We start from the raw sequence: 19,634 nt of genomic DNA, 5'->3' as shown, positions 1-19,634 counted from the left end.
GACACAAATAACAAATGTTGGTGAGGCTGTGGAGAAAAGGGAACCCTCACATACTGTTGGTGGGAATGTGCATGCAACTGTGGAAAACAGTATGGAGGATTCTCAAAAAACTGAAAATAGAACTACCATGTGACCCAACAATTCCACTCCTGGGTATATATCCGGAAGAAAAAAAAAACGCTAATTCGAAAAGATGTATGCACCCCAGTGTTCATAGAAGCATTATTTACAGTTGCCAAGATATGGAAGCAACCTGTGTCCATCAAAAGATGAACGGATAAAGAAGATGTAGTGTATATATATGTACAATGGAATACTACTCAGCCTTAAAAAAGAATGAAATTTTGCCATTTGCAAAAACATAGGTGGAGTTGGAGGGTATTATGCTAAGTGACATAAGTTAGAGAAAGACAAATACTGTATGATATCACTTATATGTGGAATCTAAAACGTAAAACAAACTAGTGAATATAACAAGAAAGAAAGAGACTTGCAGATATAGAGAACAAACTGTTGGTTTCCAGTGAGGGGAGGGACATGGGGAGGGGTAGAGGATTAAGAGGTACAAACTACTATGTATAAAATAAATAAGCTGCAAGGATATAACAACACAGAGAATATAGCCAATATTTTATAATAACTATAAATGGAACATAACCTTTAAAAGTTGTCAATCACGGTTGTACAGCTGAAACTTACATAATATTGTACGTCAACTATACCTCAATGAAATATATATATATAATATAAATAAAAATAAAAGCCTATGAGCTTTTATATGCCCTTGAAGATAGCTATCAAATTTGCATAGAACTGTGTTTCTCCAGATAATTTTTACTGAGGTGGCCAAAAAGTTCGTTTGGTTTTCTGTAAGATGGCTCTAGTAGCGCTTAGTTGTCTTCAACTTCATTCGAAACAGTTTTGTTAGATTATATTGTGACAGCTGTCATAGCAGCGTGCGTTTAAAAAAACTTATCAAAATTGGTGATTTTTGTGTAGCCATTTTAATATCGAAGATGGAAGAAAAAAAGCAACATTTTCAGCATATTATGCTTTATTATTTCTAGAAAGGTAAAAATGTAACTGAAACACAAAAAAAGATTTGTGCAGTGTATGGAGAAGGTGCTGTGACTGATCGAACGTGTCAAAGGTGATTTGTGAATTTTCATGCTGGAGATTTCTTGCTGGATGATGCTCCATGGTCAGGTAGACCAGGTGAAGTTGATAGCGATCAAATCAAGACATTAATTGAGAACAGTCAATGTTATACCATGTGGGAGATAGCCGACATACTCAAAATATCCAAATCAAGCGTTGAAAATCATTTGCACCAGCTTGGTTTTGTTAATCTCTTTGATGTTTAGGTTCCACATAAGTTAAGCGAAAAAACCCTTCTTGACCATATTTCCGCATGCAATTCTCTACTTAAACGTAACGAAAACATTCTGTTTTAAAAACAAATTGTGACGGGCGATGAAAAGTGGATACTGTACAATAATGTGGAATGGAAGAGATCGTGGGGCAAGCTAAATGAACCACCACCAACCACACCAAAGGCCGGTCTTCATCCAAAGAAGGTGATGTTGTATACATGGTGGGATTGGAAGGGAGTCCTCTGTTATGAGCTGCTTCTGGAAAACCAAACAATTAATTCCAGCAAGTACTGCTCCCAGTTAGACCAACTGAAAGCAGCACTCGATGAAAAGCATCCGGAATTAGTCAACAGAAAACACATAATCTTCCATCAGGATAACGCAAGACTGCATGTTTCCTTGATGACCAGGCAAAAACTGTTACAGCTTGGTTGGGAGGTTCTGATTTATCCGCCATATTCACCAGACATTGAACCTTCGGATTCCCATTTATTTCAGTCTTTACAAAATTCTCTTAATGGAAAAAAATTTCAATTCCCTGGAAGACTGTAAAAGGCACCTGGAACAGTTCTTTGCTCAAAAAGATAAAAAATTTTGGGAAGTTGGAATTAAGAAATTGCATGAAAAATGGCAGAAGGTAGTGGAACAAAACGGTGAATATATTGTTCAATAAAGTTCTTGGTGAAAATGAAAAATGCGTGTTTGGGACTTCCCTGATGGTCCAGTGGCTAGGTCTCCGTGCTCTTAATTCGGGTGGGAGGGAGGCGGGTTCGAGCCCTGGTCAGGGAACTGGATCCCGCATGGTGCACCTGGGAGTTCGCATGACGCAACTGAAGATCCCGCATGCCAAAATTGGAAGACCCCCCCACCCACATGCCGCAACTAAAGATCCACCTGCTGCAACTAAAAGATCCTGCATGTTGCAACTAAAAAATCCCGCATGCTTCAACGAAGATCCCGTGTGCCGCAACTAAGACCGGTGCAGCCAAATAAATAAATTTTTTTTTTTTAAAGGAAAGAAAAGTGTGTCTTTTATTTTTACTTAAAAACCGAAGGAACTTTTTGGCCAACCCAATACCGCTAAATTGTTTCATAACCTCTTTTATATAGCCTTCTTTGTTTTAACTTCCATAGACCTGTTGTAAATAAAAAGTTGCCCTTAAATGACAGTGTAAAGCCACTGCAGGGCATGGCAGTTCCCAAAGTTGTTGAAAAGAACTTTTTTTTTCTTTTTCAGGGTCAACATATATTGAACTAGGAGGGTCCTCAGAGCAGCTCCAAATCAGAGGCTTCAGAGTTTGAGACTTCTCTAAAACTCTGTAGCATGGGGTTCCTCAGGGCCTTTTCCACTGTTTTTAAGTGCCTATTTCCCCTTATATGTGCCTGGATGCCAAGGAGCTACAAGGGGAAGGGAGTTCATATTCCTCACCTAAAACTAGGCTAAAGCAAGAGACAAATCTTGTTTTTAAAATACGGAGAAGTTACTACAATTTGGAAAACTGTTCACACCAATATTTATAGTGTTCTTTGCTTTATTTCCTTATTTTATTTATAAAGAGCTACCCTTGGCTACAAGTTCTTGGGATATGATGTGATTAAAACATGGAGAGGGGCTTTCCTGGTGCACAGTGGTTAAGAACCCACCTGCCAGTGCAGGGGACACGGGTTCGATTCCTGGTCCGGGAAGATCCCACATGCCACAGAGCAACTAAGCCCATGCGCCACAACTACTGAGCCTGCACTCTAGAGCCTGCAAACCACAACTGCTGAACCCGAGTGCCACAACTACTGAGGCCCGCACGCCTAGCGCCCGAGCACCACAATGAAGAGTAGCCCCCGCTCGCCACAACTAGAGGAAGCTCATGCACAGCAACAAAGACCCAACGCAGCCAAAAATAAATAAATAAAATAAATAAATTTTTAAAATAAATAAATTAATTTAAAAAGGTTTTTTTTAAAAAAAAGAAACAACTAAAGAGCAGTTTCCACCATCACTTCACCAGGTTAAAATGCTGAATTTTGTCTCACTTCCCAGAGTGAGCAAGAGACCATGCCATCTTCAGTGTCCATGATTTTTGTCCAGAACTCACAGACAGTGGCCACTTAAACAGTGTTAGAAAAGCACCCCATCCTCTGTGCTGCGGGCACCATAGACTTCAGAGAGCCTCAGTTAGGGTGGCCGTAGTGAGAGGAGGTCTTCATGCACTTGTGGGAAATCCAGGAGGAGAAATAGGCTGCTTTTCTTTGAAGTGTGTGTCTGACTGCTTCTTGGCAAGGCTTAACTTGGAAGCTGGTTGAGATCTTGGAAATCACGTGCTTCAGCTCCCTCATTAAATAAATGAAGAAACTGAAGCTCAGTGAAATGATTTAGTGGCTTAACCAGGGAGCCCAGGTTTCCATACTGCAGGCCACTGACCTTTCCACTCTATTGTCAAAGCTTCTGAGCATGGGTTTTCCGCTGCTGGACTCCAGGGTCTTCGTGTCAGAGAATTTCATAATTGCTCAAAGAATATTTCAGGTCTTTATTAGTCTCCTTAATTAAAGATACTTCTTTATAAAAAGTTAATTTACTTTACTGTAAACTCTCACCCATCTTTGTTAAACATCGCGAACAGTTCATTGCCTTGGCAGTCTGTTTCAGAAGTCATTAGTGCTTTCCCGTCAAGTCAAATCATACAAAAATGCAGAAGGAGTTGCTATATTGGTTTTTTTTTTAAGATTTTTTTCGACGTGGACCATTTTTAAAGTCTTTATTGAATTTGTTACAATATTGCTTCTGTTTTATGTTTTGGTTTTTTGGCCGTGAGGCATGTGGGATCTTAGCTCCCCAACCAGGGATTGAACCTGCAGCCCCTGCACTGGAAGGTGGAGTCTTAACCACTGGACCGCCAGGGAAGTCCTGCTATATTGGTTTTGAGTGCTGAGAGTAAATGTGTCATCCAGCAGTAAATCTCTTAGGTGCAGCTTTAATATATGTGGCTCTTCATTTTTGTTATTGGCCTCTTAGATATGTAGCCACAAACCCAACTTCTAGCAAATAAAACAGTTGATGCCGTGGTTTTCTATGTATTTTATTTATTTATTTATTTTTATAAATTTATTTATTTTTGGCTGCGTTGGGTCTTCGTTGCTGCGTGCGGGCTTTCTCTAGTTGCAGTGAGTGGGGGCTACTCTTCATTGTGGTGCATGGGCTTCTCATTGTGGTGGCTTCTCTTGTTGCAGAACACGGGCTCTAGGCGTGTGGGCTTCAGTAGTTGTGGCACGCGGGCTTCATTAGTCATGGTTCATGGGCTCTAGAGCACAGGCTCAGTAGTTGTGGCGCACGGGCTTAGTTGCTCCATGGGATGTGGGATCTTACCGGACCAGGAATCGAACCTGTGTCCCCTGCATTGGCAGGCGGATTCTTAACCACTGCGTCACCAGGGAAGCCCTCTATGTATTTTTATTTTATTTTTTTTTTTTTAACATCTTTTCTATGTATTTTTAAATGGCTATTAAGTACAGCTTTATTTACAAATCTTGGGCTAAGATTAATTTGCATTATTAATCCTCATCCAGCTCTTCCACGAGGGATGGGGATGGCGAGGGGCCAGGGCCAGATTGCTGGCCCTCCAGTATTCCAAATAGGTGTCAGTTGTGTCCAGTAACTTTTTTATGGGGACAGTGTTTAACTTGAGGTTAAAAAGGCAGTTTTCTTGTGTCAGGCATCAGATTAACAGAGAACTTGTATAGACGTATTTACTTTCAAGTTCTTTGGCTTGAGAGCCAGATGATTGGTAGGTAGAATACCAAGAATTGCTAAAGGACTGGTTGTGTACTGGGTAGGTGAGTGGTCATTTTTCTGAGTTATTCGCGGAAGCTCTTCCGTCCTAAGGACCATGCCTTACCATTATTTGGCATGTGCCTCAATCACTCAGGGTTTCAGAGCCAGAAAAGTGATCCAGAAGTTCTGGGATTCCAGCCCTTACAAAAGGGGATGGAGTTTTCCTCTATTTTCTTATTTCTTACTTGCAGTATTGTTGATTTACAATTTATATTAGTTTCATGTGCACTATGAATCGCTATTTTCATAGCAATTCAGCATTTTTATAGATGATACTCCATTTAAAGTTATTACAAAATAATGGCTGTATTTCCTTGTACTGCACACTATATGCTTATTGCTTATATATTTTATACATAGTAGTTTGTATCTCTTATTCTGAGTGATGGAATTTTTATAGCCTCCATTGGTGGTTTCTTTCATTCTTCATGTGCCTTTTCACTTGCTCTCTTGCATAAACTGAAGCCCTCTTAATTGTCATGTTTGGAAGAGGAGAGCAGCTACTCAGGATCTTTTTGAGTAGCTTGAAAGCTAGATGTGATTCTCCCAGCACCTTCAGCCTACATCCTCACAGGTTGTACTTTGCATATATAGGCCAATTCGATAGCTCAAAAAATGAGGAGATAAAAGGCAGTCAGTGGGTATTGGAATAAATCCTTGCCAATAGAGAATGGTAAGAGTGCACTCACCGATTTTTTTTTCTTTTGCCCTCCATCCACTATCTCAAATTCTGGAAACTGTTTCATTCTTAGCTATCTGCTCCAGGCTAGGCCATCTCCCAAGTCAGTGGATTTTTGTTCACCCAGAGGATGAGATGTAATGATAGCTGTGTAAAGATACTGTAGATAAATGAGCTGAGGTTGTGGGGGAGGGTGAGTACCTCCCCAACTGCTGTCTTCTATAGAAATCAAAGGCCTTCAGCCTTTCAGCCTTTCAGGGTCATAAACTAATTGTAACTGAGTCCATCAAGTGATTAGGCTATAAAAAATTACTTTAGGGTGGCTGAATCTCAAACACTGATTATCTAACCAGAACGCCAACTGGAATATCATATGTCTGCTTTTCAGGGCACTGTGATCCTGGTGTTCATGACACCTGCGACTTCGTATGTGTAATCCCAGGGTTTCTTGAGGGAGATGTGCTTAGCTGAAGCAATGAGATCATCTTGAGGTTCTGTCTGGGTGGCAGTAGAACTGTATTTCCTCCACTGACCCAGCAGTGAGAGTACATATTCCTAGTTCCTAGAATACTTTGACCTGCTAGATACAGTATCTGTGACTCTCCTATCTGACTTCTCTTTCTCCACTTCTCCATCTCCTCTCCCTTCTCCATTCCCAGACTGTTCTTATTCTACATCTCCACTTGTTACTGTTACTGTCTCCATTCTAACCACCACTCTTTTGATTGTCCTGATTATCATAACATCTTCCCTCATTTCTAGATATTCATCTTCTGCTCAACTCCCAAGTTTCCAGATTGACGAGGGTGCTTCCTGCTGACCCATAGATCAGCACCTAAACTCATCCTCCTACCAGCTAATCTCATTCACAGAGTCTCAGAGGCACTCCAAACTCCACCTAGGCTTGACTTCACAGACTTCTAGCCATTGGCTGCAGTGAGGATCCTGGAGGGCAGGAGAGGAGAGTGATTTCCAGGAGACTGTTTCTTTGTGCAAAACTCCTAAGGTACAAGTAATGAGCAAAAGCCAGATCACTTTAGGGGACATTGCACATTCTCCCACGTTCTGAATAAAGCCCCTGGGATCATCTGGAGGATCTGAAACTCTTACAGTCTGAAGCAAGGCTCAGTTAGCCCCACAAAATATCCCTTCTTTTCCTTGCAGTGCATTGGTTCCCTGAAGGGAGAATGTGATGTCTGCTCTGCTGCCCTCTGTACAAGCCATTGCAAGGTTGAACCAGAAAATTGCATCCCGCACTTTGGCATAAAACACAGCATCTCTTAACTTAGTCGTTTCCAACTGGTGGGACACCCTCACACAAGGTCTTCTTCGGCTACACTTGTTTCTAGTCTGCCATTGTTTCTATAGAGTTCTCTGGGTTCCTAAACGTACAGTTTATGTGAATCAACCCTCTCATTCAATATTCACTAAGACCCAGTCAGGCCCTGGGCTGGATGCTGGGGAACAAAGAGGAAGGCAACTTAATCTCCCAGACCTCAGTTTGTGTTTAATAGAATAGTTCTCTGGATTTTTGAGATTATCTTGACTTAGATTCTTTTAGCTTTCTAGCATGTTTCTTCAGAATAATGTATACTTTCTGCATCAAAACTTTTCTCAAGAAAAATGCTGAATTTTGCACATTTTTGCCTGAAAAAATGTGACTCTGTGTTTTCTAGGGTAGAAGTGTGATACTGAGTTTAAAAAATGCTTTTGTTTTTGCAGGTCTTATCATTTCTCTGCAGCTTCTTCGTGGAGACATGGAACAGATTAGGAGAGAAAATCCTATGGTATTTAATAGGGGATTGGCAATTACAAGAAAATTGGGATTTCCTGATGTCATCATGCCAGGTAGGCAGAACTTCTTGGGGCTGGGGTGGGAGAAGGGTTAGGAGGGTTGAGTCCAGTGCTCCCCTTGTGAGCAGGTGGTGCACTATGCTGTGGAGGAGCCCTGCAGCCATTAAAAGCCTCTACAGCCAAAGTCAGGTTGCTGACTGCAGTCTGCAGCCAGTGGCTCCTTTGACTCTTGTTGGCATTTGTTCTTTTCCAGAAGCCCCCGCATATGTTCACCAGTGCAGCACAGCAATCCAGCAGATGAGCTTTTTTGTCTCCTATGGAGACCGGATGGTAGGAATCAATACAGAACTTCTCATGGGGATGCCTTTTTATACTCTTCTCTTCAATTACATTTCCTAGAAGAGAATCCCCTCATAGGAACATCCTCTTTAAGGAAAATAGTGCCTGTAGTGTCAATGAATCCCAGTTCATGTAGGAATAGCAGATATATTTGTATCAGAAAAATGAATCATAATGAAAATACCATAATGTATAAGAAAAATGGGTCAGGCGAATGGTATAAGTTAGGCACTGTGAATAGTACTATCTGGCCAGTTTCTCAGAAATTGTCTAACTCCTTTCATCTAATTCCTGATGGAGAGCCAGGGCAGAAAGTGGGAATGCATTGACTCTCAAGTGTGGTTCCAGCAGGTCAATCTCAAGTTCATGCTTCCTGGTCAGGGGGATGCAGGCCAAGCTAGAGAAGTGGATCCAAACAGGCCATCAGAACCAAGGGGGCTGTAGGGAGTGAGGGAAGGGTAGAGGCATGGCTCCGATGGATGGCAGGTGGTCTGATAACCAGAGAAGATGGGAACAAAGAGAGGGAAAGGAGAACAAGCAAATTGCTGTTTGTCTGGATGAATTATGGGAGGAGTAGCCCTACCTTTTCCAATGAGGTTTTTTTTTTTTCAGTGATGTGATTTTATTTTATTTTATTTTTTTAACATCTTTATTGGAGTAGAATTGCTTTATAATGGTGTGTTAGTTTCTGCTTTATAACAAAGTGAATCAGCTATACATATATATATATCCCCATATCTCCTCCCTCTTGCGTCTCCCTCCCACCCTCCCTGAGTTTTAATGTTCTGCTGAAAGTTTATTTGCCTTTGTTTAAAAGAGCCAAGCCAGGCTAGACTAAACTGATTGTGACCACTCTAAATATCACCTATTTGGAGTTCCTCCTGGTGCTGTAAAATCCTCTTGGTGGAAATATTTGCCAGCACATACCCAGAGGAGAGTATGGCCTGAGTATAGAGAAGGCCTGTGTGATGGATTCCAGCTGCCCTCCAACTTCCCACATTATGCCCAGACTTGTTTTCTGTTGCCTTCGTTCTCTCTCCATAGACACTGTGAATGCAGAACAAGCTGCTGTGACAGCCTTCGTCTCCTGCTCATGCACACAGGAGGGTCTTTTGTATGGGAGTCCTAGGCCATTTAATCAATTCCTAATCAATTCTGTGTTTATCTTTAAATACTTAGGAGACTTCATGCTTATGAAAGGCCCCCATCTGACTATTGTAGAGGTGATGTCCTCCACAGGATGTTTCTCCCATCCTTTCCCCACACGTTCCTCAGCCCTCTATGGCCCTGGTAATCAGGAAAAGAAGAGCCCAGGCATAGTCCCTGACTTCTTGGCAACATGTCACTGAAGAAATAGTTAGTGGTTACCAAAATTGTTCTGGTGATCTTATTTTAATTAGGTATCTGGGCTCATGATGTAGAGTCATATATTCTAAAAGATGTACTTAAAGTTCTTTCTCTCTTTTAAGAACTTGTTTGTCTGAGATTTGGACATTTCCTTCCTCTTAGCCTTCACACAGTCACAGAATCAAAACAAAGTGAGCAGAGACTAGAAAGGAGCAAGCTTCAGTCAAAAATTTTTAAGCAAACTTTAATTTCTGGAGTTGCAGTATCCAAACCTCATCTATGGAAAGAGATTTTTCTGTGGAGCACTCTGCATCTCTGTATCATTGGCACACAGGTTTATAAAGGATTTCTGAGAATGTTAGACATGACCATGGAAATAAGCAGTATCAGTATCATTGGCAAGGCAAGCTGAGTTTAAGGGGACTTTCCCTCCTTTGGGCAGCTAAGAGATCATCATATGATTTGCCCTATAAGGCAGAGACACCGGCAATCCTGGGATGTCCAAACTGGGGCTGCGAGTGTGCTCTTCGCTGGGTTGTCTGCCCTTGAAGTACTGAGTGCTGGAGCTGAAAGTAAGGATTGATTCACAGGCAGGAAGCAGTCCTTTATGCATCTATCCTCTCCTTTACCTTTCTTCCCCCTGAGGAAAGAATTTTTTTGCATAGATAGCCACTCTCAGGACTGTGCACTTAACAACTGACAGCCCTCTTAATGCACCCCAAGATATCATCAGAGTAGGTTTGCCATCCTTGGGCAAGGGGATAGGGCAAGCCCTGAAGGTCCTGCTGGAGCAGCAGGAAAAGTGTGCAGCAGTGTCTTAAATTGTGGTCAACCTGTCTTGGGAAACCATGTCTGTGGCAAGAAGTCCCTAAGTGAGGTCACCCCTCCACCTGCAGCTGGTCCACTCATCACCTGTGGAAATATTGTACCTGGGCTGCAGCAATCCCTCAGCCCTCATGGTCCTGGTGTGACCGAGTTAAAAGAGGTTGCGACTTCTTGATGCATGGTTGTATGGGAAATGAACAAGGAAATAAATTATGTTAGTAACTGTGAGCATTTCAACACTTAAGTCTGAGAAATTAGAGTAAATGGGAAAATTAGAATTATTCATATACTGTGATTCTTATTTTGAAACTACCAGCATTTGGCAGAAACCACCAGATACTCATTTGGAGAGGTCCTTTTTGTCAGATGGCCCAGATAGGTCCTTGTCAAAGCATACTGAGAGAGCTTTCAGCTCTGAGTTTCAGCATTTAGACAAGTTCTAACCACACCAGTATCTAACATACCATTTCGAAAAAGGTCTTTCTGATGGTCTCCTATTGCTTTCCATGAGTGTGTACACATACACCATGTGACTGGTGTGAACAGGAGATGTTCACACTGGGGTGAACAATACTGGGGTGGGGTGTCATTTACATTATTAATCCTACTCTTTGCCACAGCTGAGGCCCTGACTACACAGCCATCCAGCTGTGCTCATGACCCACGGTGCTGAGCAGGAGGCAAGACTGCCATTGCTGGTGTTCTGGGAGGTCACAGAGAAGGCACATCAACCCAGGAAACGTCAACCAAGATTATAGAAGAATAAACATATACGGGAATTTAAACCTTACTTTGAAACTGAGCACTTAACAGACTTTTGTTGGTTTATCACCATATTTCTATGGGTATTTCCTCCTTCCCTCCAAACTCATTTTAGTTGTGTACGAAAGCTAATAACTCTATAGCACACTTTTACTCCTTTCTTAGATTTTTTTCAAGAAACTGGAGAGGAAATATTGGAGCAGGGCAGGTGTTTCAGGTGAATGAGGTGAATGTTGAAGTTAACATTGTTTTCTGTGACTGACTTGTCAGCATTAGCCAAAATAAAACTTTAAAGAAAACTGTCTGCCAAAAGACTGTAAACTGAAAGGAATGATTTAAAACCACTTGCTCAAGAATGGTCTGTACCCTTCTCCAGGCCACATCTAAGCCAGCAGAGATGTGCCACCAGCTTCTGTGCAGTTCTCTAACTGTTAGCTTTCCTGGAGAGTCTGTTCCCTGGAGTCAGTAGGAATACAGAGCTCTGTCATGCCTCTGTGGGAAATAAATATTTTAACTTGTTTTCTAAACCTTGAATTTTTAAGGTTATCATTTACTGTGGGCGTTATGGGCCAAGTTTCATGTTAGTTAAATGAGCTTCTCACTTGTCAGAAGAAATCTGCCCTTTGATTTAGTATGTTCTAGCTGATGGCCAAGTTTTTCCTAAAGCAGTAGTTCTCTAACTTTAGTATGTATCAGAATCACCTGCAGTGCTTGGAAAAACAGATTGCTAAGCCTAACCCAAGAGTTTCTGAGACGGTAGGATTGGGGTGGGACCTGAGAATTTGTATCCCTCACAGGCTCTCAAGTGACGGTGATGCTGCTGGTTGCGGACCCCCTTTGAGAACTATGCCCTAGAGAGTACTCTGCTTTAGGGATGCTTTGCCCTTCCCTGAGTCAGACCTGGCACAAGCTCCTCTCTGGGTTGCCCTGACCTTGCCCTAATTTAGAAGGCAGCTATGCTGGCATGGCAGCCCTCTAGGGGGCCCCCTGACTCTTGCCCTTGTGCTCAAAAATACACTCTGTCCTTTGCTTTGACCCCTGATAAAAAGTGCATGCTTCATCACCAACCTGCAAGTGATGTTTTTTTTTCTCTTTTCCTGTTTGTCTTAATTGTTCTTGTTTCTCTCTGTGCTGTCCCCTCATTCTTGCCCCTTTCTTTCTGGTGCAGAGGTGAAGATAGTTGGGTGTAAGTTCCTGCTTTTGTGTGTCCTGTCTGCTTTTGCCTGCTTTGTTTCCATCTTCATTTGTTTCATGGGAATGTTATGTTGCAATACTGGGGTGGGTTGTCATTTACATTATTAATCCTTCATCAGCCTCACCTTTTGGGATAACTGACAAGACATGAGAGAAGCTACCAGCCCAGCCTAGAGACTGTGTATTACTTAGGGTGTTCATTAAGATCAGAGAAAACTAAGGACATGTTGGAATGTTTAGAAAACCTTAAAAAGCCCTAGGTGAATAGATACAGGAGAGGATTTTTATGAGACGGATCAGCTACTCCCATTGAAAAGAAAATGAGTAGCGCTTATCCCAAGCTACAAAGAATCAGAAAGGCAGAAAGCTGCTCTTTTCAGCTCTGCTGGACACATCTCATGACTTTTGAAAGAGACGCGACTTTTGAAAGAAAAGCTCTTCTCAGCAGTGATGAAAGTATTTACCACAAGTAGATTCATAGGACTGTGGTCAGTCTGAGTGTCAAATGAAGCTTTGGCAGTATCTCTAAGGGAGGGTTTAGGAATAATCACATCTGGTCCCACAACAGGTTGGAAGATCATCACATTCCTGATCCAAGAAAGGAATAATTGTACACAGTGATGTCACACTATGCCCATTCCTGTCATCCTGTTAGAGCAGAGAACATCACTGACTTTGTAGCAAAAGAAACCAGAAGTGTTGACACTGAAGACATGGTTAGAAAAATAAGGAACCTGTCTTTCCTGGATACTAAAGAAATCCTCCCGAGAGTCTTTTTTTAGTCTCTTCCTCAGAATAAGAATTACTACAACATAAAGCATTGGTCATGTGGTCTGAAAGTGTCCATATTAAATGGTAGTTAACATCTCCACATCTCCATGAATGCTATCAGGAGACTCCTATTCTGCCAAGAGACAGAATTGGCACCATCCCAAGCAGGCTGCTGTGTCTGCTGGGAGAAAGTTAGTTCTAGTTTTACATGGTCTTAAGGGAAAGAAAGCACTATCCACAGAAGCTCTTCCTAATCCTATCTAGAATTAGACAAGGTCTAAATAATGTAGTATTTAATACTGTTATCCTTGAACCTAGAGCCTCCACACATGTGGTGTGAGTAATTTATACAGAAGGAACATGAATATCATAAAGAATCCAAGCAAGTCTTAGTGCCCAGGGACTTCCCTGGTGGCACAGTGGTTTAGAATCCGCCTGCCAGTGCAGGGGACACGGGTTCGAGCCCTGGTCCGGGAAGATCCCACATGCCACGGAGCAGCTGAGCCCGTGCTCCACAGCTACTGAGCCTGCGCTCTAGAGCCTGTGAACCACAACTACTGAAGCCCGCGAGCTGCAACTACTGAAGCCCGTGCTCCTCAACAAGAGAAGCCACCGCAATGAGAAGCCTGCACACCGCAACGAAGAGTAGTCCCCACTCACCACAACTAGAGAAAGCCCACGCGCAGCAATGAAGACCCAACGCAGCCATATTTATTTATTTATTTATTTATTTATTTATTTATTTATTTATTTATTTAATAAAAGACTTAGTGCCCAAACCTGTGTAGGCTGTCCTGGACCATTTCTCCTAGCATAGAATTCTACACAAGCTGGAACTATGTGGCCCCAAAACTTCAAGTAAGGCTGGAGTGTCTGGCAAGAGATTATCTTGCTAACAGATGCTCTGGTGCCTGAGCTGGACCTTGAAGATTCTGAAACCTCTATGGAGACTGCTTTCAGAAGAGACCTACAAACACGTTTTGAGCTGTTTCTCCAAAGTCATGCTAGGATTCAGGTCTTTGGATGATGAGACCTGGCCACTGAAGCATGCACTTTTCTCTCTGCTGGATGCAGCTCTGTCACAGTGCTCCCCAGCCCTCTGAGATTACTGGTGGCTGAAAAGCACTGTTTCCTTCTAAGACCTATCACTCTCTAAGGACCCCAGAATGTTTCATGCCAATCCCTGACGTAATAAGGTGGCCTCAAGTTCATTACCTTGCTCCTTCCCAGCAGCTGTTTATTGTAGACTTCTAGGAATCTGGATTTTTGATGTGTAGTTGCAGCGTAGTGATGCTGCTCTTGACACTTGAACACTCCAATTCAGGTATCAGCAAACTATAGGCCATAGGCCAAATCCAGCAGCCTGTTTTTGTACTACCTACCAGCTAAGAATGGTTTTTTACATTTTGAAAGGGTTATGAAAACAAAGAACATGTGACAGAGACCTATGTGACCTACAAAGCCTAAGATACTTACTATCTGACCTCTTAGAGAAAAAGTTTGCCAACCTCTGCCTACTCTTAAGTCCCTAGTTCTCTGACATGCAGCTATACCAACGGCTGTCACTGGCTGCTGTGTGAAACTGTGAAAGGGACAAAGATTATTTATTCTGAAGCCCTCTTACAAGAACAACCTCATTCATTCATCTTCCCATTCAAGAAACTCTGTTGCATGTCAACTGAGCACTAAGCATTCAGAGATGTAAGGCATTGCTGATGCTGTTAGAGGCTCTGCCAACCTTAGGAAGCAGAGGACACCTAACAAATGGAGTCAGGGCTGCCCTCAACAATACGCACTCCCAGTCCCCGTGGAAAAGCCTCCCCCTTCCATACCCGTCCCAGCATTCCTCCATGCTGCCTAAGAGGTGCCCAGTCCCCCACCCTCAGCCAGACTTCACTAGTATCTTCCCAGCAGACCCCCACTTTATAGTCCCCTGATGTTAAACCCTGGAGAGCATCAGAATTACCTGATGATTTTTTTTAAAATACAAGTACACAAGCCCACCCAAGACCCACTAGAATCTCAAAGGGTGAATATTAGAAATCTAATTTTAACAAGCTCCCTATGTGATTCAAACACAGTCAGCCATGCAATGGTCTTCAGACTAACCACAGAAACCACTGTTCAGGACTTCTCTTTCCCATTCTTATGATAAGGTGCCTGTCCTCATCCCTCTCTTGGTAATATTTCTTGGCCATTGGTGCTAAAGTTTACATGAGCCTCCTGGAGACAGTACCTTAACCCAGAGGCAAGATTCCACTTGTAGGCTTTGCGAACATGTAACATACAATAAGGATAAGGATAGCTGAAGAGCAGGGACCCTGGGAAACTCTGTGTAAGGTAGGCCTGGGTCATTACATTCTGGAGCTTTTCACATTTGTTTCTTCTAGTTCCTTGAGAATTAGTGGAGAGCTCAATTTAAATGATCCTCCAGAGAGCTTTTGACAAGAAGGCCCCAGCACCATTAACTATTAAAAAGTGCTGCTTTCAAAACTGAGGCCATAATTTGCAAAATTGCAACCCGTAAGGCAGCCTGATACCTATTCTGACTGAGAACAGCGTTGGTCTAGGCAGGTCTGTTCTCTAAATAAAGAGCAAAGATCTGATGAAATCTAGCTGCTTCAGTGTGTAACCCAGAAGGTACAGTTGCTTGTACTTATAAATTTTCTCAGCTAAACGATCACCAAAGCATTCTGTTTAAATAGAAAATTTTAAAAGAGTGAAAACTGTAGGAATATCTAGCTCAGTCCTTCCATTTGAAATTGGCATTTTGGTTTAAAATACCCTGGAGGAGCTGCCCAGAAGCTATGAGCTCACTCTATAAAGCCAAAACAGACCAAATTCTGTCATTATCAATCTCCAAGACAATACCCAATTTAGTATTAGTATTTTATATCATATATTGCTAGGAAAAGTTTGAAATGTGCCATTTAAGGACATACTTATTATAATATGGTTAACTTTTGTATAGAGCCACAGAAATTTATATGTTTGTACAAGCCAGACTACTATTCCTGGTAGCCAACATCTGCTTTTAAAAGTCACGTGAATTATCTTGAGAATAACTGCCAGAGAGTGCTGATTTATACCACGGTGATTTTAAACAAAGCACCTATTCTTTAGATATTAAAAGTCTCTAGACTATTCACTTTATGCCAAATTGTCCTAGAAATTGAATAATTACTTAAATTTCATAGAAAAGCTAATGTGTAACTAAAAGGCTTTTATCAGGAGAGAGCTCTGAGATGTCTGTTCCAGTTGTTAAAAATTTAAGGTGTAACCAACTCTGATTTATCCCATTATAATGGCAATAACCCATAGTAAAGTTCCCAGTTAATTTTGAATTTTACTTTCAGGGCTGATTTTATTCAGCCTTTGTCCTGACGGTAGCAAACTGATGAATTTGAGTTTTCCTTCTCCTTCTGCTAGTCTTCCCCACCCTACCTACACACCTGAGTGCTATTTTAATGACTTGCTAGGAGGGCCCAAGCAGGGATGTCCAAAAAGAGGAAGATTAAAGTGTCAAACTCATCAGAATTCAAAGTAGAGGTTCTGCTCAACCCAGGAGGAAAGTCTATATGGACTGCAAGGATGGACACCCTGAAGTCTGTCCCACCTACCCAGCAGTTGCATTTGTGTGTGATTTTCAAGAACACATTTTCCTGTTCCCTTCATGGTAGCCTCAGGGCTATTTGTTTGGGGAAATAGCTTTCACGCATTAGAGAAAGTTCTCTGCGCTGTCAGAGAATAATTGTTTCTCAGGGACTGCTCTTCCCCACTTGGGTCAAAGTGCTTTGAGAGTATTATGTGACCAAATAACCATGATTGCACTCCTATGGTAGGAAGGCGACCTGAAGAATAGAAGGTCTGGTCATGAAGACCCCCAAAGCCCAAGATAGATGCCAGTCCTGGTCTATCACTGTTTCACGTGTAAGAGACACTCGGACACTTCCACAGTTAGAGAGGTGGGCAGTGCAGAAAAGGAGCCGTCAGTCATCATGTATCTGACCAAACCAGAAAGCTCAGTTGCTAACCAAAAACAAAGACTTATGTCATTGTGATTCCAAGTAATGAACAGATTTAGTTGTGCCAGTTTTTCTAAAAACTGAAGGAGAAAAAATTTCTGGCTTCTGAATTGGCTTGCTTTGCAAGTTAATTAATTGTTCCATTAACTTTTAGTTGATTTCTTCAGGCTGCTAACACATCTTCACTTTGGCTTTACCTGGTTTCCTTTGTCATTTTCTTCCTTTGAAGATTTTTTTTCCCATAGCCTTTACTATTTTTTTTGAAAGTCAAAAGCCCTTCTTTAGTTTGTGTTGAGTAAAATTCGTCATTTTATGGGTTTAGAAGCTTAGAGCAGCCTAAATAAGCTCCTTTTATGCATGAACAGACAATTCCATCCCCCCTAAAAAAAGGCATTTGAGACTTAGGTCATTTCAGACTTGCAGTTTGAGCTACTGCTGCCCAGTCTCAAGCAGCAGGTATGGGCTGCATGGGCTAGAGTCAGAGCACGCAGAAGCAACAAGAGCACAACAGACTGTCGCCCCAGTCCTTTGGCACCTGTGCTTTTGGAGAGTCATCTGCTCCCAGAGCACTTGCTACAAAAAGAAGAAAAACTGACAGTCCAGTGACCTCTGCCTGACACTCCAGCAGGGAATGGGATTTGGAGGTAAGCCTCCAGAAGGAAGAAGTAGTTTATCCTCTAGTCAGACTCAGAAGGATTGAGGGTTGCAAAAAGAAAACCAAGAAAAAAAAAGAGAAACGACTTTTCTTTGTTGTTTTTTTTTTTTTGAGGGAAAGGAGAAGGAATTAGTAGTTACGACATAGACATGATTAAAATAAGTGTTATTCTTGTTGATTCTAAAATCTTTCCTCTCTGGGGGGCTTAGATTACAGCTATTCTCCTGGAGGGGAGAGAGACTGAGCAGACACCTGCAGTCTGCCTTTTCCCACCCTAGACAAGCTGTGGTGAACACCTTTAAGATTCAGACTTAGAGAGCACATGACTAACCAACCTGAGTACTGCTGCACTGATATTGGTAGAATGTCCATTGTTATTAACCAAGCTTGGAATGCCCTGAGCACCCACCTGAACCCTGGAGGATCCAGATGCTAGCCTTGTCCTCCATGCGCATGGGGCAGAGTGGCTTCTGCGGTCATGAAGACATGATATTTCTTTCCCCACAGGTGATATCCGCAATGACCTGTACCTAACCCTGGAGAAGGGGGACTTCGAGAGAGGGGGAAAGAGTGTACAGAAGAATATTGAAGTGACCATGTATGTGCTTTACGCAGATGGAGAAATCTTGAAGGTAAAGTTTGCCAGTCAGTTTGGAATGGAGGCTAATCCTGTAATAATTTTAGTGCTTCTGTGGACTTTGTCCAGAGACCCATCCTCTTCAGGAAGAGCTGAACTCAAATCACCCCATATGCATTCTTCTCCGCCTTAGCCTTTCTTCAAGGAAACTGCGCAGTATGCTCTGATAATGACTTGCAGTGTCATACAGCCTTTTTAGAAATTCTTCCTAGTGTCTGACCTGAATCCTTTCTGTTCTAATTTAGACCTATTCCCTCTAGTTCTGTCCTACATGTTACTTTTTCAGCCACCTGTCTAGCATCGAGCTGCCTAGTTTTGGTAACTGTTATTAGGTCCCACGCTTTTTGTTCCTTGAGCTAATACAGAAAGTTATATTTTCCCTTTAGTAAAGAGTGGAACTTAGGTACCCACTTGCTGTTTCCAAGTTATGTGGCAAGGAACAGCAGACTCAGGCCCTAAAAGATGATTTCCAGCCAGTGCAGTACAAGGATCCTCTGTCACTCTTCATTAAAAAAGAAGACCTGGAGTGCTGTTTTTCTACTGTCATTATGTCAGTTTTTCCCTCAGTCTAGTCCCTGGCAAATAAAAAGGCATTATTTGCATGTCACTTGGTAGAAGGCAAATCACTCTTTTACAGACCTTGCTTCTGTGTGTTGACAACAGCCTTATGAGGTAGGCAGACCAGGAGTGATCGTCCATATTTTACAGAAGGAAAAAGGTAAAGTTAGTCAGAATCATCTCCCAAACCTAGAAAGAAATGGAGGGTAATGTTGAAATGGTGGTAGAAACAATGATTTGTGTGTCATTTTAAAAACCCACCTCAAGAACTAAGGCATGTTCATTGTTTGTATGAATAATGCTAAGGTCAGCAGAGCTGTCAGCTGTTCACACCACCCTGTGTGGACAAGGAGCTGCTCCTGATTGTACTGTCCGCAGCTTCCTGGGGGGCCTGGGACTGGATTTTCACAGCAACATTTGGGAACTGGGGTCAAGTTAAATCTGGTCTACCTTGTTTATATCCAAGGACAGTCAGCCATGGGCAACCTAAAATGCCAGTGCAACATTAGGCCAAAGATTAGAAAACAAGCTCCACTTTATTATTATTTAATTAATTTTTTAAATATAATTTTATTATTATTTAATTATTCTTCTGATCTGGAAAGTGCCATATAGGGTTGACTTCTCCTATGAATTCGTTGTTTCCTTTCTTAATGAGGATGAAGAGCCTACCTTAGTGATTCAGGTGCACCACTCAGCTTCCCTCAAGTTTTTTAAGCAATGTGTGTGGTTACCTCTGCCCCAAGGAAAACAAGGAGCATTGTGACTGCTCATTCCTTATACCATCTAGACAGTTGTTTCCAAAAGTACTGAATTTAAGTCATCTTATAGATTTGGCCTGATAGGAAAATG

At 42.0% G+C, this 19,634-nt stretch overlaps 1 protein-coding gene across 4 annotated transcripts in view; it reads left to right on the top strand.

Moving 5' to 3' along the window:
• The window catches only part of DOCK3 (dedicator of cytokinesis 3), a 384,134-nt gene that overhangs the window by 281,232 nt on the left and 83,268 nt on the right, over window positions 1-19,634 (top strand). For all 4 annotated transcript variants that reach the window (XM_082348082.1, XM_082348083.1, XM_082348081.1 and 1 more), the window contains exons 14-15: window positions 7,598-7,723; window positions 18,095-18,219. In XM_082348082.1, the coding sequence (XP_082204208.1) occupies window positions 7,598-7,723; window positions 18,095-18,219 (251 nt within the window). The remainder of the gene's footprint in view (window positions 1-7,597; window positions 7,724-18,094; window positions 18,220-19,634) is intronic.

Source organism: Balaenoptera borealis, assembly GCF_965194805.1.
Source record: "Balaenoptera borealis genome assembly, chromosome: 12".
Taxonomy (NCBI): domain Eukaryota; kingdom Metazoa; phylum Chordata; class Mammalia; order Artiodactyla; family Balaenopteridae; genus Balaenoptera; species Balaenoptera borealis.
The sequence above is the reverse complement of the archived record's forward strand: the minus strand, read 5'-3'. Positions and strand labels throughout refer to the sequence as shown.